The 21534-nt window shown below is 41.2% G+C and overlaps 3 protein-coding genes across 3 annotated transcripts; 1 reads left to right on the plus strand and 2 right to left on the minus strand.

The window, feature by feature from the left end:
- Positions 1 to 1533: 1533 nt before the first annotated feature.
- On the minus strand, positions 1534 to 8536 carry rnf10 (ring finger protein 10). Its single transcript, XM_030104794.1, has 17 exons — positions 7973 to 8536; positions 6583 to 6767; positions 6261 to 6466; positions 6066 to 6156; positions 5791 to 5975; positions 5542 to 5678; positions 5212 to 5366; positions 4893 to 5018; positions 4510 to 4777; positions 4249 to 4382; positions 3937 to 4054; positions 3739 to 3840; positions 3507 to 3641; positions 3312 to 3397; positions 3161 to 3218; positions 2710 to 2874; positions 1534 to 2634 (listed from the first exon to the last, which is right to left on the minus strand). The coding sequence occupies exons 1-17, from the start codon at positions 8133 to 8135 to the stop codon at positions 2561 to 2563; spliced, it is 2388 nt and encodes a 795-aa protein (XP_029960654.1). The 5' UTR covers positions 8136 to 8536; the 3' UTR covers positions 1534 to 2560.
- Positions 8537 to 9389: 853 nt separating this feature from the next.
- On the minus strand, positions 9390 to 11928 carry pop5 (POP5 homolog, ribonuclease P/MRP subunit). Its single transcript, XM_030104330.1, has 5 exons — positions 11703 to 11928; positions 11488 to 11630; positions 10143 to 10292; positions 9968 to 10051; positions 9390 to 9796 (listed from the first exon to the last, which is right to left on the minus strand). Exons 1-5 carry the CDS (start codon positions 11720 to 11722, stop codon positions 9690 to 9692), a joined length of 504 nt encoding a protein of 167 aa, XP_029960190.1. The 5' UTR covers positions 11723 to 11928; the 3' UTR covers positions 9390 to 9689.
- A 6-nt stretch (positions 11929 to 11934) lies between these two features.
- Positions 11935 to 21114, plus strand: unc119b (unc-119 lipid binding chaperone B). Its single transcript, XM_030104328.1, has 5 exons — positions 11935 to 12454; positions 14598 to 14711; positions 18309 to 18417; positions 18501 to 18673; positions 18777 to 21114. The coding sequence occupies exons 1-5, from the start codon at positions 12004 to 12006 to the stop codon at positions 18887 to 18889; spliced, it is 960 nt and encodes a 319-aa protein (XP_029960188.1). The 5' UTR covers positions 11935 to 12003; the 3' UTR covers positions 18890 to 21114.
- Positions 21115 to 21534: the final 420 nt, after the last annotated feature.

Genomic DNA, 21534 nt, shown 5'->3' on the forward strand with positions numbered 1-21534 from the left:
AAGCACGGAGAGACACTCGGCGGAAGTGCAGCTTTCAAAATAAAGTACAAAGTGGCCAACACGGTATAAGGTGCATAAATAAATAAATGAATAACATGAAACTTTTACTAAAATGGCCAGTTATTATTAAAATACATAAACAAAGTGTCTTCTTTATTTTCAATAATACTGACCATGATCCCTGCTAAGAAAAGGTTCTAAAAAATTTTACAATAATAAAATAAAATTGTTTTCAGTAGTTCAGTTTACATATGATAAATCAACATTAAATGGATAGCAAAGAATAAAATAAAACACAATAGGAACCACTTTTTAATCCCAGTGGTATATTCCTTAAAAATTGACTTTTACAATTGTCTTGTTAATATTTTCTCTTTCTCCATCTTTCTGACAGAAAAGAATAAAATTCAATATCATGCAATAGAAAATGAACACCAGAATGAAATTCTCTACAGCAGGTATTAACACTGTTGCTGAAGGAGCTCCTGTTGTTGACCAGGATGTCATCGAGGAGGTGAGAGACATTGTTCAGGATGGACTTCAGTTTGGACCGGATCCTCCTCTGAGACCACCTGCCCCTCCACCCTATCCACCAGCTCCACCGACACCATCTCTGATTGAACATTTTAGGTTCCTTCCCTTTGAGGCACCTTCCAGAAAGCCAGTCTGTTGGCACTGCCAGTAATTTGACAGTAATTTCACACCTGCCTCAATGCCATGTTGGTTGCTGCTGTGCACCTAAAAAGTACATCAAAATAGTACATTCTCCACAAACTTGACTTTAAAACTGAATATTCCATATATTACCAATGAACTTGAAAAATTACAGCATTCCCCTGTTTTTCTTTACAATTGTATTATTCAAAATCTATTGAAGAGTTAATTACAACACATTTTCATTACATTTGAGCAAAGATTGTCAAAAGTGTAAATTTTTTTCTAGGTGCCTCTTAAAGCTACTTTCTGCAAATTTTGATAATTACCTTATCTTTGCCTTTTAAAAATCATGCTTGTCTCATATAGTTTCACTTTCTAATTTTCCTGTTATCACCATATCAATCTTATGAATCTTACAGAATTGTTTTTATCTGTGTGAACAATGCTTTACGAATAATCAATCAATTAAATCGTCATTGATTTTGGCATTGGAGCTGAGGTTTGATTTCATGTGCAGGACTCAAGACCTTTAAATTTACTTGACAAACTGAAAAGCCACAAACTAACAGATCAGAAGCACAAGCTCATTCCCTTTGCAAAAATTAAGCAGTGCACAAGACTTTTAGACCATACCAACTTCAAATGAAGGCTTTTGCATTTTCGTCAAAAACCACACGCCTTATATTCTAAATGTTTATCACAATAAAGTATGTATTTACTTTATTGCAAGAAGTTAGGTGTTGATAAAGTTTGTCGATAAAGTCATTGGTTTTGTGGATGTGCTATAAACCGGGTAAACACTGCCCTCATGTGGTCAGAAATAGACACTGCAGCCACCGCTTTCTGATTTGCCCAGACAAAAAAGAAGCCACTTCATGATTGTGCATGGGTTGTTTATTCATTACACCAGACTAGTTATGCGAACTAGTCTATCAACTTGCTCAAAATAAAGATGAATGAAAGAACCCTCAAACAAAGCAAATCTCAAAACTCTTCAGGAGCATTGGTTAAATGTCAGCACTTCTTTTAGCTTCACACGTTTTCAACACTGAAATAATGCAGTGAGGGGAGAGAAATGGGACTGTCAGTAAACGTCCTACAACAGAAGATGAAACAGGTGGAAAACTGATTAAGAAGGTGCATATTTGTAGTTTAACCAGAAAAATATATATACCTCAATCCCACTGAACCCATAGATCCTTTTTTGTTTTAATAACACTGTTTTCTCAGTTCTATTATAGCAGAAAATAATGCATCAAAGTTGGCCTTACAACACTACCTTTTTGCAGTCCAAAAAAAAAAATCTATTGTCTAGGTCTGAGTCCAAAATGATCACATCTGATAAACACTAAAAAAGTGCTTTGTTTCCTTCTGATTAAAGGTAAAATTTCTGATTGACAATGTGCTGCTGCCAACTATCCTGGAAAGATTCAAAGGTGCAAAGTACCTGCAGCTGGCTGACTGCTTTTCCAATGTATAGCACCATTAGGATATCTTGTCCATATTACTTATGGGTCTTCAATAAAAAGCATTGGATCCAATTCAGCAACTGCTGTGGTGTAGTCAGGTCTGTGGAGGTCATGAAACGCCTCGAGGATACGTGATAACAGAGGCAGCAGCCCGTTATATTTCTAGCGTTACCTGGCAGCTGAACAAATGCTTTCAGTCGTGCATAGTGACACGAGGATGACGCAAAGCTTTCACCAACTTGATGAACAAAAGATGACGGAAATGAAGTCGATGGAGGCTTAAGCCAGCGGGACAAGGCGGAGAGCAGCATGAACTTTGGCTACACACGGAAACCTATTTCTATCGCTTATCGCTCCAAGAAAGATCTGAGTGGAAGTCGAAACACAAGCTGTGGAAAGATCGCAAAACAACGTGGTTAAATGGACTTCAGTGTTTACTTTGTGTGAACCATGGAGGTGCTGAACAGAAGCTTCTGCTTTTTCTTTTTCTTCTTTCCTCCTTTTTCCTCTGAAAGACAAAACGTGAGATATCAGTGCCATTGTGAGAGGGAAGAGTCTAGCTTCACATGAATTGTTGACAGACCTGGTTCGACCACCGGGTGCGGAGGAGAAGCCGGACCGTTGTCCAGCTGCAGAAGAGCCTTCTCGAAGGCCTGGCTGAAGGAGTTCTGGAAGCTGGGCACAGGGACTCGGTCCGAGCCGTCGCTCTCGCCATCACTGTCAGCCGCCGGGGGAGCGAGCAGCTTATCTGCACAGGACGAGAGTGACGAGTTCAAGAAGGCTCCGAGCTGAGGAGCCAGTCCTTATACCGCAGCACAACCTGGCTGCACAGGAAATGCTGAATAACAGGCTGAGCTCCAGTGATGCTGGTAAATTACATCGACAAATTATGTAACTCAATTTAAACAATGCCACTTTATTGCAAAGTAGAAAAATCAGATTTTTAGTATCTAAAAGAATCAGTATTGTAAGTCACTGAATTATTGCACAAACGAACCCAGTCAGCTTTAAAATGACACTATAGCCAAGCCCACCTTTCTTTGGAGTGATCCTGGGTCCAGCGTCACCTCGGGCCTTCCCGTCTTTCAGCATCTATAAAGGTTAAAAATTATTGTCTCTGTTAAAATGAAAACGTGTGAAGCGATGTGATGCATTATCCCCACAAAGTACTACTGCTCTGAATACCTGTGCAAAAGACATGCAGTGGGAATCATCCTCAACGCTGCCCACGACCGGTGAGGGCACATTCAGACACGGGAAACCCGCCCCATCTGACAGGAGCAAAACGACTGATCAGTCCTCCACAGTGGAACTTACACAAAGCTGTACACACACACACACACAAAAATGTCAAAATGGAGATAGAAGAGCTAATGTTACCAGAAGGACTGCTGCTGAGGGGAGAAGGAGGGTTGAAAGTGAAGTCAGGCTGAATGGGGGGACTGCTGTTGTGAGGTGGAGAGCCAAACGCTGGGAACTGCTGAAGGTTCTCCAGTCCGATGTGGACCTCAGGATCTGAACGGATGAAGGAATCCAAAGAGATGGGGTTAGAGCGAAATGTTTCCTGGAGGAATCATTTTTAAGTGATGTGAATGCACTTTGCTGTACTTACATTTACCCTGCTTCCTGTTCTCCTCTATTTCAATTCGCTTCTCCCGGCGTTTCTCATCTCTGGCCTTCTTCTGCCTCAGGCGCTTTCTTTTCTCCAAGTCATCTGAAAAATATTAGGAACCATTTAACCTGAAACATCTATGGAAAACTCAAAAAATAGAAATATTTGTGTTAAAAAGTGAGCTGAGTGTTCTCTAACCTGCAAATGTGTCCAGAGTTTCTTTGGACAGGATGGGCGGCTGAAGCGCCAACTCACAGATGCTGAACTCGCACGTGAGCGGCAAATGAGCCAGATAGCGATGCCGACGACGGATGTCCTGCAGCGAGAGGAGGAACCAGGTGAGAAATCTTCCAGACTGAAGCACTTTAGCTGAATAAAACTGTTCCTTTACATTGAAAAGATGGAATGTAGTGGGTTTCATCAAAATAAAAACCCACTGATTTGTATTAAAGCGACAAAACAGCATTCAACATGTGACATCTGCATTTTAATGCTTCCCTATTGACTGACCTCAGTGACTGTGTGTCCCACAATCTCCACCACTGTGGCAGTGATGGAATCGGGACTGGAATCCAGGCTGCTGTATTCGCGCAGCAGGCAGCGCACATTCACGGGATGAAGGAACATCTGCTGGCAGTCATCCGCTGAATGAAAGAAAAAATAAATTAATTCAAAGAAATGCCAACCACACTGAAGACAACCAGGCTTTCTGCACTACAAAACAAAGGTATCGGTTTTAGCGTCATCATAGTGTAGGGGAAAATGTCTCACCTTGGTAGAAATAGTAGTAGGGCCCGTGCACCACGCTGGCTGAGGGGCGGCTGGACTCTGCCTGGCTTGCTGGGTTCTCCTCACTGAGCTCTGGAGCTGCGTCCATCACGGCCTCTGGAGGCTCCTCCAGCACACTCTCCAGGACAGCTTCAGGAAACCCTGGCAGCTCAGCAGCTGCCGCTGCTGCCGCCTCCTCCTCCTCCTCCTCTTCCTCCTCAGGAGGCTCCTCCACCTCATCGTCAAACGCGGACGAGTACTGCAGCACGGGCTAAGACAAACGGAAGACAGCAGTGACGACCGGTGCAGTGAGAAAACTGCAAATGTAAAAATAAATGTATTCAAACAGTTACAATATTAAGCATTTTACTAATTTCTAGGCTCACCTTAGCACTGCTGATGTTTGTCACCACTTCCTCCACAGGAGAAGGAGGTTCTTTCAGAGTTAGAAAGGACAAGTCGAGGCTCTCTGCATTTACCTTATGCTGCTTCAGCAACACTTCTTCTTGCTCCTGAACAGCGAACACATACAAACATGTACACATTCTTCTTTACACTGAATTTAAGGAAAATTTCTACAGCTGAGACTCATAGTTTATTACACATGGCTGTGTGTGGCCCCTGAACTATGACATGTTTGAAACCTCTGTATTACAGTCACATAACCCTAAATGTTCAGTGCTACAAAGAGGCTTGTATTTTTACCTGTAAATGGCAAAGTGCGCTCTGAATGAAGCAGCCTTCTGCATCACCTTCACAGCTCAGCTGAGCGTGAAGTGCTGCCTTTTCCTCGGCCACCAGGCTCAGGACCTGCTCTGGCGAGATCAGCAGCAGCTTGGAGTACGGACTCAAACAAGCGTCTGCAAAACAGGTGAAAAAGAAATCAAGCCACTTTACTCTTCTGCCAAATGTTGAGAGACAACTGATCAATCATTTTATATATGCACAAGAAAAGAAAAACGCATCAGAAATCATGGATGCAACCCTGACAAGAGAATTGATGCAGTAAATCATGAAGGTGTCTTTGTGTCTTACCGCCAAAGCGAACAGGCTCCTCCACCTTCACCCACTGAGAGCTCGGCATGGCCACCAGAGCTCCCTTCTCCCTCCGCATCAGGCGCATGGTGATCACATCCCCGACCACATACTGCCTGGTTTCCATAGCAACCACACTACAACAACAGGAGCGACCAGACCACGATCAACAAAAGGGATTTTTGTGTGAAGCACACAGAACTTTCGGGATTTCCTTCTGACTCATCTCAGTGCTTCTTTGTTATTCACCTCTTCAGGTCGGCGGTATGCACGGCCTCAGTGCAGATGGGGCACTTGGACCAGCTCTTATCACTGAGAGACAGGTAGTGCAGCATGCATGGCCAGCAGAAGATATGTCCGCAGCGAGTGATCCGTGCTGCCAAGGGAGGTTCCAGGCAGATGGGACAAGATGGCACCTCATGGCTGTAGATGCGCTGTAAACACAGAAATAATATGCACTTAACTTTTTCATACACAAAAATGTGTCTTTACTCAAGCTTTTTGTATCAAAGCATGGCACATACCACTTGCTGTACTGAGTCCCAGTTGACCAGAGTGTCTGGATCGGTGAAGTGAGCCTTGTAGTCCTGGTCATCAGTCACCACGAACTGACAGCTAGAAGCGAAACAAAAAGACGAATTGCTTTACTTGTTCACCTACTTCGTTGAAAAACAAAAAACAAAAAAAACAAAGTATCCTAAAGAAAAAACGATACGTACTTAGCCTGCAGAAAAAGCTCCTTGTTGAAGGGCTTATGCTTGTGGCCCCATTTGTTTCGGCGGCCCCAACAGGCATGGCCGCCATCTCCGACGCCACCACTACCTCCACGAGGTTCGAAAGTGAAATTCAGCAGGTGGTTCAGGCTTATTTTTTTCGGTCCAGCGAATTGAGCCGGGCTAAACTCGGCCCGGCGCGTCTCTGCTACCTAAAGGTCGGTGGTGAAATAAATGCATTTAGAGAGAACACGATCACAGCACTCGCCAAGAAGTTCACCTCAAAAAACTGGAAGTAAGTAGAATTTCATCCAGCGAGAATACCGACCTCCTCGCGTCGTCCTCCACCTGCAGCCCCATACTGTCGCCCGCCACCTCTCTGAGGGGGTCTCTTGTCAAAATTCTTGCTTTTCTGTGAATTGGTGCGGCGAGGGCCTGGGAAACTATCGGCTTTAGGAAAGGAGGGTTCACGCTTCCGACTGTAGCGTTTGGAGCCCCCATTGTTTTTACCATCTGCAATGACAATAACATGACGGATTAGCTGCCAGAATACAAAAATAATGTAATTTACTCATTTCTTATGTAACATTTATACCAAAAAAGGAAGGTCATTCAAACCACGTGGAGCATTTAAATATGAATAAATCTATTGTCATGAATGCTGTCAGCAAGAACCGGTACAGCGGGTATTTTTTTTGCCACGCTCAAATTAACGACAACACTCCCACCCAGTCACTCATCAACTCAAGAGAAGACAGTAATTAATTTAAAAGAAGCTTCCACAACTAATTTAAAGACTGTTGCTGCTTTATAAGCCAGTAGGATAATGGACACAGAGTACATTATTAAACATCTAAACTTCTAAGAGAAAAAGTATAAACTCAGATCATTGAAGCAAGTTTTCCCAGACCAAGACTAGAACCCAATCATGACTAGTTCTTTGCCATCAGGACCATGTACCTCTCAAATGATCGCTGGAAATAACGCCAAAACCCTCATCTCTATTCTCTTTAAAGTGACTTTTATTTTTATATGCAATTTAAATTTGGATTAAATTGGATCCCATTCATACTTTATTGTTTTAAAGCATTCAGTGAGTATATTTCCAAAGAATTCACAAACAAATCAGTGATTTTTAGAACATAGTCTCATAACAATGTTTTTTTAATTCTTGCACAAACGTTTACTATAAGATTTTAAGTGTTATTTTTGTCAAGTGAAGTGTTACCTGCAAGAACTTGAAAACACATCTCAAAGAAACTCCTGAAGAAATATTTGTTTTTACAGAAATTCAAACTATATATTTGTATACTTATCACAAAAACTTCAGCATTTTAGTAATTTTCAAACTGAAAGCAATCACCCTTTCAATCGTGCGTTTGTGTCATTAGTGGAGTTCAGGCTCCTGTAGTCAGAGTGGTATATGAAGAATACAACTGAACGGAGCTTAAGCTCAAATATCCACTTAACACTAAATGCGCTATTTTGCACACACAACCCTGACAGCTGAAGTGCAGAACTGAACCACCAGGCAGATGGTATGACCAAAGCTCGGCTGTGTTCAAATATAAGCTGCAGTTCAGCGACTATTAGGGGTCAAATGTTTTGACAGCGACGTCAGCCTTAGCAGATAAACTCCCCGTGCAGAACTGCTAGGCCCCAGCAGGCCACAAGTGCACAACAACAACATTCAACCAGGGATATTCTGATCTCCTCACCGGATTTGGGTTTAGATTCGCCCGGCGTTGGGCCTGTGGAGCTGGAACGGGGAGGAACCTTGGTGCTGGTGCTGCTGTTGGGATTTTTCTCCATGTCTGTCTCCGTGCAGTGAGCGGTGTCGAGGCCGAGCTCCGGGCAGAGAGCCGCCGAGCTCTCTAGCATCAAACAGAAAAACAAACGAGGAAAGTGGGCTGCAATGAGTGCGGGTCAGGCGACGAAGGCCCTGATTCATTTCTGTCAAACGCGGAGACCCCATCACGGCGACATCTTGACAACAAAACAAACCGAAGAAAAAAAAAGAGACACGATTTCGGCGTCTCAAGTTATGTAGGCTAGTGGAAGAGAGGACGAAAGCTCGCCACGCGGGGCCAAGACCCCCCGAGTTTAGGCTTTTTTTCTTGTTAAGGAAAACTATGTGCCCTTAACAAGGCGTTAAATGTTTTCCAAAAGCTGGAAAACACGTCAATTTGAGTATTTTAACCAATTTTTTCGAGCGGTTACGACGAGCTTGCTCTAATGGCGACGGGTCGCCAGACAGGAACCTGAGAGACCCGGATGTTTCTTGTACCGCTAACCAGTTTGTTTAGTACGGAGGCCCGGCTGAGAATCATGGGAAATGTAGTCTCACCGGGTCAACGGGGGCGGCTGCAGCCTGCAGGTTACAGTGCACAAAGGTGAAGAGATTGTTCCTGCTACATTGCTGAAATTGTCGTCAGTTACAAGCAGAGATTCCATTGTTCTCAACAACTTCTCAAAGGATTACAATAAAAATATGTCATGAAATTATGGGAGCTGCTCCCTTTGTGTATCAACATAAGGTGTAAAAAGGACACAAATTGGACACATAAGACGAATTATAACATATCATTGAAACAGAATTGCATGTGATGGAGATAAATCACTAATATAAAGGTGAAGAGTAAATGATCTGATGGCCCAAGGAAAAAAACTGATGCTTTTGATGTGTGGACTTCCACTGACCTGCAGTGTTTGCCAGAATGCATCAGTTCAAACAGCTGGGTGGGAGAGGTCAATTTGAAGATGGCAGTGGTCCTTGTCAGGCACCTGGAGATGCCAATGTCCTTCACTTAAGTTACTTTTGAATAAATTTAATATTACTTATTAGGTTGTGCTAAACATCTGCAGAGACAACAGTGTAAAAAAATTAAAGGGAACTTATTTGTATATAAATGTAGATATCAAGCAGAACTAGATTTGTCCGCTATTAAAAAGAGTAAATGATTTTTTTGGCATATCAGTACACTGTTCTGTGGCATGGTAAAATTCCATACTCAAGGCCCAGGAAATAGATTAAAACAGAATGTAATACAATATAAACAAACACTATTACAACTTTATACCAAAATTGTTTGAGTGGCATGTATGTGTGTTTACTAGAAGTAACTAGGCAAAATCTTGAGAAACAAAGCTTTAATTTGTAAACCCCAAAAAGAAGAAGAAATAAATGATAGTATAAATATAAATATATACATTAAAATTTGAAAAAAATCTGAGTGTACAATGTAAACTTGGTGATGGCAGCTCTATGTTTATGGTAACTCAAACAATGTAGAAGAATATCCATGCTGACAACCACACAATAAGTACAGACTTTTAACACCAAGAGCTGCAATGTCCTCCTCCTGCATCACTCTCATACAACAAATAAACACAATCCAGTCAGAGCTTGAACATAACTGCTTTCATGTTGTAAAGTCACTCTTCTTCATCTTCCCCACTTTCTCCTTCACCCTCCAATTCTTCCTTGTTTCCCCACGCTTGGGAGCAGTTCAGAATTGATCTCCGTACCTGTTGCTTTTCTTCTGCAAATGACAAAATGGAGGAAAATAGCATATTAATTTATCAGTTCTCTTATTAGCAACTTAAAATTCCTAATAAAGTTCATAAATAAACTGCTGGACAATGAAAATCAAAGTGAAGCACCCTGAGATTCAGAATTATTAAAATAATTGAAAATATGAATAAAGAATTACCTTCATTTTTACATTTGGGGAGCATTCGATGGAGTTGCTGGGTATTGTATCTGATGAGAAACTTCTGACATGTTCTAATTGTACCTGAAACAAATGAAACAAACATTTGCCAAATGCAATTTTGAAAAAAACATTTGCCCGCTGCATCAGAAAGTGCATGTTGATGCTTTCTTACCTCCTACATGCAAACAGTTTAGGAAACATGGGATTTTTTGACCACGCATCTCAACACTGGTAATGAAAGGCAATGCTGACCAGAGGAGTTTGTAACATCTCTTAGGAAAACGTAGAAATACTATTCCGGTATGAGCATTCAGATATTTCACTGAAATAAAACACAAAAATACAATACATAAGTACAAAGCAATCAGTCAACACAACATCAGTGAGAGAGCAATTTTTTTTTTTTTTTTGCAAGTACAACCAAATAAAGAGGTTGCACAATCCTGATATCAAAAAGCTAAGGTCTATCAGCTGATTTTCATTGTGAGGCAGCATATTTAATGGGTTTCATGGAAATGTAAAGTATTATAAATAAATAGGGCGCATATATTTATTTGATCAGGAGGAAAAGAAACCGATTAAGATTGAGATTTCTTTAACAAAGGTGACCTGGCCAATAGGTCCACAGCACGTCATATATACAAATACACTGTAACATGAGGAATGCAGATTATGTAAACAACAGAGTGGAATAGTATTAGTTGGAATAAAATGCAATAGCAGGCTGTTAAGCTGCGCTAGTTCACTGTAAAATACTTTAAAAACAAAAACAGTGATTGGCTGACTCCAGCTCTTTGTTGCAGATTTAATGTCCTGGTCAACAGCAGGAGCACCTTTAGCAACAGATTACCTCCAAAGTGCACTGCAGAGTGAGACAGGAAATCACCATCACTGTTACACCTTGTACATATTAATATGAAATTTTTCATATTGAATTGTTTTCTTTATTGATATTTTAACTTTCTATTCTATTTATTATGCATGCATTTTATGTAATTCTCTGTCGAGTAATGCAGTTATTTCAAGGTACTTTTACAGAGAAAAAAACCCCAAAATTCCACCAGAGCAATGAAGAAACCTTTGTTGAAACGGGCTCAGAGAAGGGACAGAAGGGGACTTTCTGCTTGATTAGGGGATAAAAACAGTGAAAATGAAAGGGCAGATAGACATATGGAGGGGAGGAGCTTCAGAAGACTATAAAAGACAACATTAGGAGCTTTGTTTTATTCTTCTAGTAAAATAGACCAGAAATACTTTAATATCCCAGAGGAAAATTCTTGAAAAAAATTCTACAGCCATGTGACAGCAGTACATGCTTACATAATGAATGTATGAAACAATGATTTAGCACTTTGATGCTGGTGTAAAGTGCTTTATTATACATGATATTATTTAGCTTTTTATGTACATGTGCGCCGTCTCCTGAACAGCAATCAAATGTTCTTTTCCCCACATCCAGAGAGTTATCTCTGCACTAACTCATCTTCTACGGTAAAAAGATATGAAGTCCACGGTACCACAGAAGCGCACGCTGCACAGAGCTGCTCCGTAGTCTCCGTGTGTGCGGGCCACCGCGTCCTTCACTGCCGCGCCAACAGATCGATCATCCAGCAGCAACAGGTGGCTCCTGTCCGACACGTTCACCTCGCACAGTAAATACCTGGCGACAGAACGTGCAGCATCGGTAACGAGCCACGAGGAAAACTGTACGCGGTAGCCACGTTTTTCCTACCTCGATTTCACCCGCACCATCGTTGCCACGCTCTTCTTCCCCGAGAACTTCCGTCAACAAGACGGACGCACGAGCGCACTTAGCGCCGCACGCTGGACGTCATCAGAGGCGCTACTATCGAGACAGCGCGAACATGGCGGGGAATGTTTGCGAAACGTCGAATAAAAGTTACTACAGAGGATATTTACTTCAAAATATGACGAAATCACAGAGTATATGTGGAAAGCAAATAAATAATTCTTGGCTCCTCTTTCGCATAGCAAGGAAGGAAACACAATTAACTCTTTGATGACCAGACGGGATGACCCAGACAGCAAACCATTCACACCCCTTCGGTAACTATGACAACCCTCTTCGTTCTCAGCCAATCGTTGCTTCGCTTTTCCGTCTCGCGTACACGTTTCACGCCATCTTGAAAAACCCCTCCAGTTTGTCAAGTCGCTCCCAAATTAAAAAAAAAAAAAAGAGGAAAACATCGCAGCAACTCTTTCTCATTGTGTCCGCGGTGTTCGGTATGAACAACCCTCGAAACAAATTGGCACAGACTGGTGTTACCAAGGTCCAAACGGAGGCGGAAGCCGGCTTAGAGACGAGCCACAGGGAGCGAAAGAGTGCCGGAGGAATGCTGAAGAAGCTGAAGTCGAGGCGCAACCAGACGGAGAAGTGGCCTGTGGTCACAGAGGATGAGCTCCGGGCTCTCGGAACAGATATCTCCCCCGACCACGTCCTGGGGCTCCGGGCTGTCACGGAAGGTACGATGTGTGAACCTTTATCAGAGCGTATAAACTGTGAGATCACAGAACTGAACGAGCATTGACTGTCCGGTGCTAATCGCGGCTAACGTGATGTGAGGGGCTTTCAGACCAGTCGACCTCAGTGGAAATCCATCGTACTTATAGCCAACATTTCAAATTATTAAAATAAATCATGTTACAGGTGTAATATTCTCAGGTAGAATCGACCCAGGGGCGTAGGTAGGATTTCAGCGCACCCGGGGTGGTGTTTTTTCTTTTTTTCTTTTTAACTAAAAGCTAAATTAATGTTTTTATTTACATGGTAAATCCGACTTTGTTATTCAAAACTTGAGTGGTCTGTTTAACTTAAGGGGTTAAATTAAAACCACTAAGTGATATATGTTCTTGTTTGAGATGTTTTTTTAGTTTTGTTCCTTTTTTATAATTCTTTTAAAATCACACTGGTTGCTTACTTTTAACAAGCCCCACAAAATATTTAAACTTAATAAGCAAAATGATTTATTCTGTGTACTCTGTCAAAAATAAATCTACTGAGATTGAGGCTTATCATGCAGGGAAATAAATAGGAAACAGAACGAACATAAATTTAAAAGACTGGTTGATATATTATGAGCAAATTATTGAACTGTGTTGACATTTCTGTGTTCTGTGACACATTTACTGACATGTTTTTTTTTTTTTTTATGCAGTTGATGAATGTTGGTGTTGGGCTGAATGTTGTGGCTTTGTTTTGTCCTCCACCCAGCAGCTGAGCTAATCGTCCAAATAGTTGGACCAAATAGCACAGTTGTTGAGTGTGGTGATTCTCGGGACTCCACACTCTTCAGCATCTATGTGAGGCAGTGTATCTTCTTATAACAATCCATTATATGGAAAATCGTGAAGCTTTTGCTGAACATGAAGACAAAGGCAACAGTAGAAAAATTGGCACCATGGAGTAGCGGTCTATTTGTTGAACATCAGATAAGAGATTGCACATTTTGGTTTTCCACTATTTTTATTAGGTGGTGCTGTGCTGTATTCCTTTGCAGTTTCATCACAGGGTGGTGCCATTATACACTTGGTCATTTAATCAGCTATTAAAATGAAAACATTCTTTTTTTGGATGCAGATTTGATCTGAGAGACCTATCATCACCCTCCACCGCACAAGTAACTGTTGTGCTTGAACCCTCTGTGTTAAATCCCATGATCTGTCATTGGAGATCAAGTCTACCCTCGTTGCACCTCATGTTTAATGCCTCCCATTGTTTTGGCTTTTTCCCGGACTTGACAACAATGGCGTTACTTCCCTTCTCCCTCAATACACTCGGTTGAAAAGTAGTGAGCCTGCACTTACTCAGCACCACAGAGAGGCTCAGGAGCCAGAAAGCAGAAGTTGAAACCCTACTTAGTTATCAACTACTATTCTCAATTTTTCACATCTCTGTCCTTGCAAGTATTTTGTGACTGGTGAATGTCATGGACTGAAGAGATGGTCTCACTTTGCAAATGATATTTCGAGAGGGTTCGACTGAAGGGTTAGAGTAAGGATGTAGATATTTCAATGACCCTGAAGTCAAACTTTAAACGTTCAAAATAATATTTAAAAATGTGTTTTTTTTTTTCAAAAGGAAACTCAGCATTAACTCACGGCTTTACAAAGAGAGCGTTTTTTTCTCCTGCTCCATTCTGGGGTCATCACAGTGGTTCATCCAATCCACATGTTTTATTTGGTCCATGTTTCATATTGGACGTCTTCATCATTCAAGCTGAGTTGATGTGAGTTGAGGGCTTTACTGAGGAACCCATAGTGATTACCTGACAGTGGGATTCAAACCAGAAAACGTCCAGTCAGAAGCTTCCCTAACCTCTATAGCTATCAATCCCTGAAAGCACAGAATGTATAAAGAATAAAAATGCCATTAATGGTCGAGTGGTGTTGTTCACTTTTGCCTCATTGTGAGAACCAACGTCCAAGTTTACCCACAATCCCTTCAACCCTGAGTTGGATAAAGTACTACTGAAAAATGACTGGATAAATTAAATACACTATGGGCATAATATACAATAAATATACCAAATTTATAACTGCTTACCTTCAGATAAAGACAGTATTATGAATGCCTTTTTTCTAAGTTGCTTTTTATTTTTAATTGCAGACTATCTTTGTCGACCCGAGGACAACATTTACAACATCGACTTCACACGTTTTAAAATCCGAGACCTGGAGACGGGGACGGTGCTGTTTGAGATCGCCAAACCTCCCAACAGCGGTAAGCGTGAAAAGAATCTTTTTTATTTTTTCAGGTTGGTATGTCTAAAATGCAGAACTGATTCAAATCAGATGCACAGCTGGTAAACCTTCTTTCAGAGTCCTGCATACAGTCCCATTGATGTTATAGCCTTTAGGTATTGTGCGGTCAATAAACTACAGTGCTGCTCAGCATGAGAATGACAGCCTTTCCCAGGAGGAAGCTCTGTGCAGCGCTCACTCTATTGTCATGCGGTCCATCTGGGTTACTTTTATCTTCATAAATATTTATATCAACGGCACCGAGCCTCAGTGCTTACGTTGTCTCTTATTGCCATCCCTTTGGGTAGAAACCCATCCTGCAGCATACATATTCAAATTTTTAAATGATACCGGAAGTGTTTCCTTTACCCTTTGGTTTGGTGTCATGTTGTTACTCAAAATTTTATATGATATTGATGTCTGTTGATATAGAAATAAGTTTTTGTGGTTATGGTCCTGTGTCTGTGGATTATTTTTGCTTTTATTCTCTGATTTGTGCCAAATATTTGTAAGAGGGAACCCAAAAGCATTGAAACACCTGACCTACTTTCCCGCCATCTGTATAATAGTGTAAAGTGTCTGATGATTCATCCTGCACTCGAGGGCATTATTCTTCTATAACGATCATTTCTGCCAATACATGTTTCCTTGAATTTTTTGTGCTCCTCCCCCTCCCATTGTGATGCATATGTGCTTTCAGTGTGCGTCTCCTCTGCACCACTTCAGGCTCACACCGGCTGTCTGACACACGTTCGTCACAACTGCCTACTTAACCAGATCCGCAGCATCTTTCTTCTCAGTGTCTTTACTGTAAACATACAGAATGGAATATCACGAGGCTTCGCAGTATAACATAAAACAAATAATTCGAGGCGTCCTGTTGACCAGACGACTGTTTTGAGTTATTTGAGATGCGTCAATAGTCCAACGGTAGTGTTTTCCAGGAGAGACGAGCCTCATGGAGCAGTGGTACTCTTACCACAACTCGTCCTGTCAGACCTGCAGCTCCAAGCCTTCTCTTCACAGCTGAAACTGAGACTTGCTTACTTCTTCCTCTATCCAGCTGTGCTTAAGGCCGTTGTCATGTGAGCCGCCTATCACACCAGCTGTTAACACTCAGAAACTTGTATTCTAGTTCGTTTGTGGCTGTGGGTCTGCCAGACCTCTTCCTGTCACACGTTCAGTTTCAGTGAAGGAAACTGTTCTCACAAACACCTTCTTTGTAATTTCTCTGTCGAAAAGAACATTTTAAGTGTTGTAATGGTTTGTCTCTCTTCCATTGTTAATTCTGTGACCATTTTTATGACGACACACTGCTGTCTACATTATTGTTCAGCTGATGCTCACTGCAGTACGGTACCACAGTGTGCTCTACACACTGCTTTTATGACAGAGGAGGCTGTAAGTGATCCAGAAAAGTTGGAATATTTGGAGGAATGAATAACTTTCAACACCTGATCAACCTCCGTTAATGCAGAATGGCTTTACGTTGTCAACTCATTTTTTGTTCCTCGTGAAGGCCTTTAGAATTCTGAAATATATGTTTCAGTTTTAGCCTCTGGCAATTCACCATTTCCTTTTGTTTAATTTCAAGCTATTCATTGAACTTGTACAACTTCAGTTGCAAGAAATGTAAAGGGATACAATGCATTGCCAAGAAGCACTGTTGTCAGGAAGAAAAAAATAAACTGTAATGAACTGTAAGTGTGCTAATGTGGTAAAGTTTACTAAAAGATGATAAAGAGTGATGGTCTTTTCTAATAAAGTAACTTAAATTGCCTAATTCTTCTCAGCTGTATCTTAATCTTGAAAAATAGAGGCCAGCAATGTTTAAAAATATGATTTAATAGATGTTTCAGCAGAAAAAGTAATCAATTGCATAATCAATATACAGGACTGTCTCAGAAAATTAGAATATTGTGATAAAGTTCTTTATTTTCTGAAATGCAATTAAAAAAACAAAAATGTCATACATTCTGGATTAATTACAAATCAACTGAAATATTTCAAGCCTTTTATTATTTTAATATTGCTGATTATGGCTTACAGCTTAAGAAAACTCAAAAATCCTATCTCAAAATATTAGAATATCATGAAAAAGTATACTAGTAGGCTATTTAACTAATCACTTGAATTGTCTAAATAACTCGAAACACCTGCAAGTGTTTCCTGAGCCTTGAAAAACACTCAGCTTGGTTCAGTAAACTAAATCACAAGTATGGGGAAGACTGCTGATCTGACTGCTGTCCAGAAGACCATCATTGACACCCTCCATCAGGAGGGTAAGACACAAAAAGACATTTCTCAAAGCGCAGGCTGTTCACAGAGTGCAGTTTCAAAGCACATTCACAAAAAGTCTGTTGGAAGGGAGAAATGTGGCAGGAAACGCTGCACAACCAAGAGAGATGACCGCAGGCTGAACAGCATTGTGAAGAAGAGCCGCTTCCAGAATTTGGGGGAGCGTCAAAGACAGTGGACTGAAGCTGGAGTCCAGGTATCAAAAGCCACTGTTCACAGACGTGTCCGGGAAATGGGCTACAATAGCCGTATTCCCATGGTCAAGCCACTTCTGAACTCAAGACAACGGAAAAAGCGTCTGACTTGGGCTGTGGAAAAGAAGCACTGGACAGTTGAAGAGTGGTCCAAAGTCCTCTTTTCAGACGAAAGCAAGTTTTGTATTTCATTTGGAAGTCAAGGTGCCAGAGTCTGGAGAAAGGCTGGAGAGGAGCAAAATCCAAGTTGCTTGAAATCCAGTGTGAAGTTCCCACAGTCAGCGATGGTTTGGGGAGCCATGTCAGCTGCTGGTGTTGGTCCACTGTGTCTCATCAAGTCCAGAGTAAATGCAGCTGTGTACCAAGAGATTTTAGAGCACTACATGCTTCCTTCTGCTGAAAAACTCGATGGAGATGATGATTTCATTTTCCAGCATGATCTGGCACCTGCCCACAGTGCCAAAACCACCAGTAACTGGTGTACTGACCATGGCATTACTGTCCTCGATTGGCCTGCCAATTCCCCTGACCTGAACCCCATTGAGATTTTGTGGGGTATTGTCAAGAAGAAGCTGAAAGACACCAGACCCAACAATGCAAATGAGCTAAAGGCCGCTATTGAAGCATCCTGGGCATCCATAACACCTCAGCAATGCCACAGGCTGATTGCCTCCATGCCACGCCGCATTGATGCAGTAATTCGTGCAAAAGGATTCCCAACCAAGTACTGAGTGCATTAACGGACATTTTCAAATGTTTGATTTTGTTTTGCTGTTATAATTTAGTTTTTTTACTTGGTCTGAGGAAATATTCTAATATTTTGAGATAGGATTTTTGAGTTTTCTTAAGCTGTAAGCCATAATCAGCAATATTAAAATAATAAAAGGCTTGAAATATCTCAGTTGATTTGTAATGAATCCAGAAAGTATGACATTTTTGTTTTTTTAATTGCATTTCAGAAAATAAAGAACTTTATCACAATATTCTAATTTTCTGAGACAGTCCTGTAAATGTAGTTGTTGCAGGCTGCTGTTGTTCCCTGTGTGTGCAACCGATTCCTCAAATGATGGCTTACGCTGTTTCAGCTCCTGTGGAAAGTGAAGAGGAAAGCGGAGACGCAGACTCCAGTGCAGGGCGCTTTGTTCGATACCAGTTCACACCCGCCTTTCTAAAGCTGCGGACAGTTGGTGCCACGTAAGTGAAGAAACTCTAACTGAACATCACTCAGCCGTCAGGCTTCTCTGGTTTAGGTCCGCTCCTGTCTCTGTCTCCTGCAGTGTGGAGTTCACAGTGGGGGACCGGCCCATCAACAGCTTTCGTATGATCGAGAGACATTACTTCCAGGGGCGGCTTCTCAAGAACTTTGACTTCGACTTTGGCTTTTGCATCCCCAACAGCCGCAACACATGTGAACACATTTACGAGTTTCCTCAGCTTCCAGACGACCTCAGTGAGTTTGAGTGTCTTTCATCCCACAGTTTGATGCCACTGATTTGCATCACCATCCATATGTTAATGCTCTTTTTTTATTTTTCATTCTTTTCCTCTTGTAGTTCGCCAAATGGTGGACCACCCTTACGAGACCAGATCAGACAGTTTCTACTTTGTGGACAACAAACTCATCATGCACAACAAGGCAGACTATGCCTACAATGGAGGCTTGTAAAATCTGAAGGGGAAAATGTGTGCAATACCTCCAAGGGGTTAATTTTCCTGGATGAGACCCCTCCTAAATGTTCACGTTAGAGGATCAAAGTATTTTCTTTCTTTTTTTAAATTGGACGTGACCTTACTTAAAAAAAACAAACAAAAAAAAGCAACAACAACAAACCACATCTGCCTTCTCATGAAAACTGGGATCCATCGATATTGTACCTCACAGAGCTCAGATCGTGGGGCTCTGAGGGATTCGTGTGACTTGTTTTCTGATTATTTTTGACTGAAACCTTATCGTCCTGTATTTCAGTTGACTGTTTGTGTCACGTTACTGCTCCAACACTTTTGCCTTAAGTTTTGTTGCCGTCTCTGCTGGATAGGGACACAGGCCTCTCCTTTTGATGCCTATAGATTGTGTCAGTCTTGTTTTCAGTTTTCTTAAGTCCTTAGACGTCATCAGTGTGTTGTATAATTGAGCTACCTGACAGCTGACGACTTTGTTTCCAGTATGGAAAAGAGAGCATTACCTAGATGTCTTACAGTATTGTTAGTAATAGATGACTATGTAGCAGACGTTGATATTGTTTGGTGTCCCGTTCTTCCTTTGATAACAGTTGTTTCTCCGATATTTAAAGCTTGATATCCCTCTTCTGTGGTTTATTAGTGAGTTCACCAAACTGTTGTTGGAATATCTTTTAGGAATGGCATGCACTCTGTTCAGGATTGTCATGTTTTTTTTTTTAGTTGAGATCTGTTAGTTTCACAAGAACAAAGAAATTGATTTCCTCTGCATTTCAAATCATCTTATTTTTGGTCTGTTTTCTTTAGTAGCTTTTTTTTTTTTTCTTCTTTTATTCCTCGAAGTCTGATTTGGTTTATTTGTCATTGGAACACTGTGAGTTCTGTTCTGGCGCGCCTGTTTAACTGCTTGCAGTCTATGCTCTGCTGCTTTGCACTCAGGTTTAAATGATGACAGTAGCACATAACGCGACAGCGCAAAGCGATGTAATGTGGATAAGCAAATTACTCTATTTTTTTTTTCTTCTCACAGAAACCCCGCTTGATTTATCGTACCAATGATATCACAAATTTTTCTCCCTCCTTTCATAATTTTTGTTAGTTCTATACACCTGCATAATGTCATGCAGCTTTGCACAACCGCCCTGGAACAAGTCCACCTTAGCTCAGGTACATTCTGCAGGTTGAGTGTTGTTGTTTTTTGTGGTTGTTCATTCTAACTAACACTACTGTGTCCTGTGTCATCTCCTTAACCTGGATATCCACAAATCATTGGGGAAAAAAAGATAAATCGGTTCCTACTTGTAATGTTATTTTCCAGCGTAAATAACATCAGTTGATGCGATTCCATTTGCTTCATTAATTCGATTTTCATATTGTACGTAGAAAAACAAAAATCAGAGTTTTACTGTAAGAGAGGAAGTGATCCTGAAAACTTCCTGAGCGCTCAGCATTGTTTCAAGGCTGCTCGATGATTTAAGGGGAACAGTCACTTTTCAGCAGACTGTCTGAGCTTCCTCATGCTGTACACTGTGACATCAATACGTGTGCCTTCAATCAAGGTGTTGATTTAATGTAAGAGAAGAAAAGGTGTTTCTTCTGCATATGAGACAAACGATGGAAGGAAAGACCAAATGCACTCCACATATCTATGTGATCTCAGTTTTTCAGGAACAATATTTAATCAAACTTGTAAAGTTTACATAAAGGAGCAGGTCAGACAGCGCATCGTGTAGCTTATTAATAACCTCACAGGTTGGGATTTCAACTGGCAACCTGTCCAGGATGTACCTTGCTCATGGTTAGCTGGGATTGTTTCTAGCGCCGCTGAGCAGGTGAAAACGGTATAGGAGATGAATTGATTGAGGTTTGGGATTTCATTCATACGATTTTTTTAGCAGCTGTGTAGAACTTAATTTCCCTCTCAAATGAAGTGTGTGGATGTCTCTCTCTCTCTCTCTCTCTCTCGTGCTCACTCGCTGCACTCGTGTTGTTGTAGTTGGGAGGACCGTAACCTTGTTTTGTCATGAATTGTAAGTCATTGGTATTTTGTCTGAATGCTTTGAAGTTGGTACATTTAGTACATTTGTGCAAAAAGACCGTGTGCCTGACGCAAACGTTGACTGATTCATCCTGTATCTGGCTGAGTGGACTCTACTTTTTGTATCAGCAGATTGTACAAATTCATCAGATTTGTTGTAAATAAAACTGAGTACAAAAGAAGCACTGAAAACCTTGTTCTCATTATTAGTGGGTTGTTAAGTACTTTGTTTTTGAAAAGTTGAACCTTGCATAGATTCAGTCCACACAAGATGATGTGTTTCAGCCATTTAATCATTCTTTAAATCTTAATTATTTCACACAGTTACTGAAAACCCCAGCCTTCTCCCCAAGTCTTTCAATAGTCTCTGTCTGGTTCAACAGGAGACTCATTCATGGAGAAGACTGCTAACTTAATAGTTGTCTAAAATACCAACATTAACGCCGTCCACAAAGGTCCACGTCAAAAGAAGCTGTTTCCAAGCATATTAATGGAATGTTAAGTGACTGGAAAAAGTCATTTTATTAAATATTTCAAGAATTTGGGGGAGTTTCTAAAGGAGTGGACACAGAATCCAGGACATGAGCCACAACTGT

The sequence above is a fragment of the Salarias fasciatus genome, chromosome 12 (assembly GCF_902148845.1).
Source record: "Salarias fasciatus chromosome 12, fSalaFa1.1, whole genome shotgun sequence".
In the NCBI taxonomy this organism is placed as follows: Eukaryota; Metazoa; Chordata; class Actinopteri; order Blenniiformes; family Blenniidae; genus Salarias; species Salarias fasciatus.

Bases quoted from the DNA above. Each gene is read 5' to 3' on its own strand.
- rnf10 (XM_030104794.1), bottom strand. From the start codon at position 8,135: ATGCTAGAGAGCTCGGCGGCTCTCTGCCCGGAGCTCGGCCTCGACACC. The intron at 4,055-4,248 runs GTCAGTCAATAG...CTCTCGCTGCAG, and splicing joins TGGGACACACAGTCACTGAG to GACATCCGTCGTCGGCATCG. The intron at 2,635-2,709 runs GTCTGTCAACAA...TTTGTCTTTCAG, and splicing joins GCACCCGGTGGTCGAACCAG to AGGAAAAAGGAGGAAAGAAG.
- pop5 (XM_030104330.1), bottom strand. From the start codon at position 11,722: ATGGTGCGGGTGAAATCGAG. The intron at 11,631-11,702 runs GTAGGAAAAACG...TTCTGTCGCCAG, and splicing joins ATGGTGCGGGTGAAATCGAG to GTATTTACTGTGCGAGGTGA. The intron at 10,052-10,142 runs GTAAGAAAGCAT...CATTTGTTTCAG, and splicing joins AAACTGTTTGCATGTAGGAG to GTACAATTAGAACATGTCAG.
- unc119b (XM_030104328.1), top strand. From the start codon at position 12,004: ATGACCCAGACAGCAAACCATTCACACCCCTTCGGTAACTATGACAAC. The intron at 14,712-18,308 runs GTAAGCGTGAAA...ACGCTGTTTCAG, and splicing joins CGCCAAACCTCCCAACAGCG to CTCCTGTGGAAAGTGAAGAG. The intron at 18,674-18,776 runs GTGAGTTTGAGT...TTCCTCTTGTAG, and splicing joins TCAGCTTCCAGACGACCTCA to TTCGCCAAATGGTGGACCAC.